At 41.7% G+C, this 6000-nt stretch overlaps 1 protein-coding gene across 1 annotated transcript in view; it reads right to left on the minus strand.

Moving 5' to 3' along the window:
* Positions 1-6000, minus strand: part of ELOVL5 (ELOVL fatty acid elongase 5) — a 37356-nt gene that overhangs the window by 4974 nt on the left and 26382 nt on the right. Inside the window, exons 4-6 of the mRNA XM_027644731.1 lie at positions 2855-2932; positions 2030-2201; positions 373-497 (exon numbers count right to left, since the gene is read on the minus strand). Of these exons, the coding sequence (XP_027500532.1) occupies positions 373-497; positions 2030-2201; positions 2855-2932 (375 nt within the window). The remainder of the gene's footprint in view (positions 1-372; positions 498-2029; positions 2202-2854; positions 2933-6000) is intronic.

Consider the following 6000-nt stretch of genomic DNA (forward strand, 5'->3'; position numbering starts at 1 on the left):
GAGCACATTAGCTCAAGGGGCCTTGGAAGAAAAACTTTTCCCTCCTCCCTGGCTACTGAGTCCCAGAAAACCCAGCACCACAACTCCCAAATACATCTAGCCATACAACATGGTGAGGTGAAGACCCCACAGATCTCAGCACTGATTCATGTACACCATCAGTCCCCAGCTCCCCACAGTCCTGAAAACAGGGCAAATTGACGTGCAGGAACTGGATTTCTAAGGTGATTTAAGCACTACAGGATGCAGAAGGTACTAGCCCTCATTATCCCTTCTTCTATCCTCTTCCAAAATTTCCTAACTCAGTAAAGATAAAAAGACCTCATCACCAATACAAGAGCCTGCTGAAGCACTGAAGAGCAAATCACTCACCAGCTGCCCCTGAGTGATGTACTTCTTCCACCACAGATAAGGACGCATTGCTGGAACAGCAGACAGTCCGTAGTAGGAGTACATGAGGACATGGATAAAGCTGTTCAGTGTGGCACCAAAGTAAGCTAAAAAAAGGGCAAGGGAAAAAGAAAGTACACTGCATTATCAGGAAGGAACATGCTGTTTCATGGAACCTACAAAAATAACAAGTTCAAAATGTTACTATTTAAAATATGATTTCTCTTAGAAGAAAAGCAAGAAGGTTTGGTTTTTTTCCACTTTGATTTTTATTCTGCTCACCCAACACAGTAGCTGAGTTGCTTTGCAGTTGTGCACTTTATACCAGTCTTCTGGTTTGTTTCCTCCACTCTTTTGCACATCTACATTATGGTTTCTCAAAAAACTGAGGAAGCTGATAAAAAGGAGGCACACTCACATACCCACGAATTGACAACTTCACCCATCTACTTTTAGGCTTATTTCATTCTTTCCAGGCAGGAGCCTATTTTGTCATTTATAGCCAAAACCAACAGACACCTTCAGAAACTTCAAGTTAGCCATTTTATTGGTCCTTGTTTACAGCACCTTTAGTCATTAAAAAAAACTTTTAGCTTAACATTGAACTGCACAGAACTGTGATGACCAAGCAGAACAAAAAGCTTGGAAGAAGAAAAACAGATGACTAGAAGTAGCACAAAAGTATTTTCAAGACCACACAAACACAAGATAAGCTCTTAAGTGTCTGCATTTTTGACTGCTATATAAACAGGGACTGACTTCCTTGGAGGAGAATATGTTTCCAGATGCACACTTTTTATAAGTTCAGCATTACTCACTGTTATGCTGACAACACAAAACAAATACCAGTTTCTATGTTGTTTGGCTCAGAGAGCAGACTCCTGAGGAACGCGGCCTCTTGGTCTGCACTGCCAGTGGTTCACATCCATTGGATTTGAAAAGGTTCCTCTTGGAGGGAGTGTTCAACAGTTAGTATCTATAAACTGCACATCTGAACCACAACTAAGTAATGCTAATGCAGTTAGGAAACTAGATGCCAACTAAACACAATGAAAGTGGAGAATCAAAGCCTTATTGCCAGAGGTTAGCAGGATTTAGACAAGAGAGACATGGAAATCTTCAACTTAAAATGCATTCAGTCATGTTCATTAGTGCTCAGGGAATATGATTTTAATTGAAATATTTTGTTATGGCTAGTGGTATAATGAGATTAAATTAAGAAATTAACATCTCAAGTGAACTTGACAGATACAAGGACAAGAGTCACTATTAGTCATCTTGCAGCTGAAATAAGCTTCTGGTCCTGACTTCAAAAAGAGTATTGTTTCTTTAGAGAGTCTGCAACTACAACAAAAACAGAGAGAGCAAGGTTGACAAGATATCCGACCTGGGCTACTGTAGCTCCTAAAGGCCACACTGCCACACAAATTCTTCAAACTACACAGACATTCCTTTTCTAGATGCTGTGCTGGCAGCTTAAGTCCTGCAACTATCTGCAATAGTTGCAATTCAGCAAAGCAGTTTAATATGGGACAGAACAAATCCTGCAGCTGAAGGACCAGAGATGTTTGGTTTGACCAAAAGAAAACCAAAATGAAGCCCGTGTTGCAGATGTTCCCCACCATAACCCAGTACTTACAGTGACCACAAGGCACCCAGTTCATAACAAACCACCAGATGTTCAGCATCGTTGCATGGTGGTAGACATGCAGAACAGTGATCTGATGATTATTTTTCCTCAAAATGAAAAAGAAGGTATCCATGAACTCAATGAGTTTGGAGAAATAGTACCACCAGAGGACACGTATGATCTAGAAAGGAGGAAACAAGTTTTAGAAGCATTGCACATTGTGGGGGCTTTCAACCCTTCTGCTACCTAAGTAATTAAAATCCAGATTCTGTCCTGCACTACTTGGACTGATGACACTGCTAGGATCTTCTGTAATGCTTCTGACTCAGGTCTCTCTGTAGGAGATCCAGGTACAAACCCATAGCTACAGCTGAAAACAGGATGACAAAGACTGTTTTATGAGGCTGCTGCTGTGCACCTGGAGTGTCCTGGGATAAACAAAATATTTCATGAGAGCTGGTGCTACAGTGCTCTCTGTACAGGAGAGGTCAGAAGTGTGACCAGAAGAAATCATCATCACATCTCAGAAAGGGAAGGGGAGTCACAGCACACAGTAGTTGGACAGAGTCTGAAGACCAGATCCTTGTTTTTTGACCTGGGAACACTTGAAAATTTACACATAATTACTTACCAAAATACCAACCATGAATATATTGTATGATTATTGTAATATTAACTATTATGCTTGACAGTGCACTGTCCATTGTACTGCAAAAGGAGGGAAAAAAGCATATAGTTCAAGCAAAATCTGCATAATCAATACTGCTATGATCTTCACTTACACTAAAGTAGACAATTTGAAATGTTATCAGCTCTAAGTCTCATTTACGGTACCTTCATATCAGCTTCTCCTCCACTGTGCGTATCCTGACAGAAGAAATTGTATCCTCCTTCCAACACTCCTGTCACCAGCTGAGCAAATGAAAAAAATAAAATGTTATTTGGGGAGAAGGCTGAACCCCATGGCACCTATAAACCTCCACTGCAGCTCTGCCCAGACATCTGGTGTTGAGAGATTCATGGGCACAAATGTGGCACCACGTTGAATTCAACTTCCAAGTAGTGATCCAATCATAGTAGAGGGTGATTTAACAAATTCTTCCTATTTGTGTATACTAGAATAAAAATAGGAGGTAGCATCTTATGCTCACTTATCCCACACAGATTCTCAAGAAATCCCCTTCTGGGCTGATGATCTCATTGCAGGAGAAAGTAAACGATCAAAGTGAAGTAGATATATTTTTCTTCTGATTATTTTTGGAAATAAAAAGTTATATTTTTAAGAAATTTTATACAGAGAGATGTCACTATAATTTTTTAGCCCATATAACAGAGCTAATCTTCACCTTTGCTATCTTTAACAGCTGACAATGGATGTTTCACTGCATTGTGATTCTTCAAGATCTTTCTGAGCAATTCACTCATGCCAAGCACATTACATCCTTCCCAGTATAAATGACTTCCTCTGCAGGATATGCCACTGCCTGCCTGACTTCCTGGTATAACACCTCAAACATAACGGAATTATTTTTAATAAGAGTAACGACCAGCTATTAGTCATGAGGTGCCTGCTGCAGTGGGGCTGGCTGAAATCTACAGAGAAGCAAGATGCAAGCTGGATGTTCACATCTCAACCTTTCATGGGTGGGAGATGGAGGGACAGGTTGAGGGTGGAATGAGAGGAGGGAGCAGGTGGAAGGACATGAGCAAGCTCCCTTTAATATCTCAGCAGAAGGGACCACTGGACATTTTTCATAAAGATGTTTTTCCTCTTGTGAATAGAATGAAGAGAGGAGTAACAACTTTAGATGACTCCTAAATGAAAAAAAGAATTGCTAGGTATCTCCAAAAAAACATTTGAAAGGCACAAGCAAGTTGTCCGGTTTTGGCCTTAGCTATTCTCCTGCAGGATAAAAAACATCTTTGCAAAGCTACTTTGGAACCGCCTTGTACCATAAGTCATTTTAAATGATCACTTGATTAAAGGACTACAAAAGCTGGTATGACTAAATGCTGCTCAGAACTGTGAATAGGAAGCTAATTTTAAAAGGTACAATAAAGATTATCACTTAAATGATCTACCTTTCCCTAATGTTATTTCTTTCATGCTTCATTTTCCCCCTAAATTAGCTTTTAAAATACCCAGTTAGCCCAGGTCATTATTTTTGACCTTCTGAGATAGAATTATTACCCCTGTTTAGGGGGAGAAAAATTACATCTAATTATATCATAACATATAGACTTGGAATTATCTCCTATATCAGAGATAAATCAACAGCACCCAGCCACAGCAAGAGCAGGGCAGCCATGCACATCAACAACCCAGGCAGTTTCTGGACCCAACCAGCAAAGAGAAGGCAGCCATGGAAGGAATCCTCTTCCAGCCATAAGGCAGGCATGGCTGTGCAAAGGACATCAGTTTAAGAGTGGTACCTTGCTAAAGGACCAGCTACATCCTGGAACAAGCTTTGCACCAAGCCACTGTCAGGGCACTGAGGGAAAGAGTGTGGCCTTGCAAGTGCCCACCAGTCCCTCAGACAGAAGACCACCACATTGTGCTGTGATTGTGTTGTTAAGAACTTACAGATGTTTTCATACGGTTCAAGGAAATGCTACGAATAGAAGGATAATCACAATGTTTATATTGTAATTAATCCAAACAGCATCCATCACTAATGCTGCACTCCATAAACTTCTTCCAAGTAAAGGGAGCACAGTGAAACCCAAAGAGCTTTTCCGGCAAACAATACAGGTTCACCACCAAAAGTGTAATGCAACCACAGGTGTCAGCAGGGATCCCACCTCTTTGAAAGGAATTGCATCAGTGTGGCTATAGGCAGTAGCTTCAGCTAAACCCGAATACTCCCTTGTTTCCAAAAGAACATATTATAAGCTAGGAGCTGAAAAACTCTCACAGCCATGGGGGTTTAAAAGACAGAAGCAAAGCAGCATTTGTAGAAAGTGCTAACATCTTTTATCATATCAACAGTCAGTACAGTTACAAAAATAACTTAATCCTCCCTTTGCAGAAGGAACTAATAGGTAAAAAGCTGCTACTGCTGCCCACAAACTGCTCGTGCTGCCCATAAACCTCAGTCAGTGCAACATGCAACATGTAAATAATCCTTTTCCCCAGTTACCCAGCAGCTCCTTTGCCTGGCACCACTATTTCTTGAACCCACAATACTTGCAGCACATGCTGCAAGGTTCAAAATGCAAAACCAGTGGGTTGCTCTGAGACCTGATAACGAGTGGCTCCCAGATGGCTCCATTATGCACAGCCCCAGGGAGCTGCTTACCTGCCACCACAGAAACAATAAAGAGATTGCCAGCTAGTGCATTCAAGTCCTTGCTCATGCTTGTTCTGGTCTGCTCCCTGGACGGCCATAATTTCCAAGCCCTTCTTACAGCCCCTGTACAGCAGGTCTGAAACATGCCCAGCAACAGACTGGTGGCTCCTCAGCCAACCCAGCCTTGAAACAACCTTTCCCTGCCTGCTGGCCCTAGGAAGTCCTTCATCTCCAGGTTGGCAGGAGCCCAGGCTTGCTAATGGCACTGCTGATGCACAACCGCAAGCACATCTTCTCTCGAGAAACTGACCTGTCCAGAAAAGGCCAACTATAACTATTTTCACCAGAGTACATGGTTTCTAAACAGCATAAAAAGAGACACCTCCTTCATAAGCCAATTAAAATGGCACTCAAAGTCAATGTTAAGTCCCTCAGCTCAGAGGAAAACCCTGCAGCTCAAGGTCGCTTTTATGCTCAAGCAACTTACACTTCCTTCCCCTGCACTGAAATTTTCTTTTTTCATATGGCTTTCATTTTGTAATTCCATTGCTGAATTCTTTAAAACACTGTGGCACGTGCTATTTCTATCAACTCTGCTATCAAAATAAACCAGCACACCAACACCAGCACACCAACACCAGCACACCAACACCAGCACACCAACACCAGCACACCAACACCAGCACACCA

This window comes from Corapipo altera, unplaced genomic scaffold (genome assembly GCF_003945725.1).
Source record: "Corapipo altera isolate COAL_440 unplaced genomic scaffold, ASM394572v1 2, whole genome shotgun sequence".
In the NCBI taxonomy this organism is placed as follows: Eukaryota; Metazoa; Chordata; class Aves; order Passeriformes; family Pipridae; genus Corapipo; species Corapipo altera.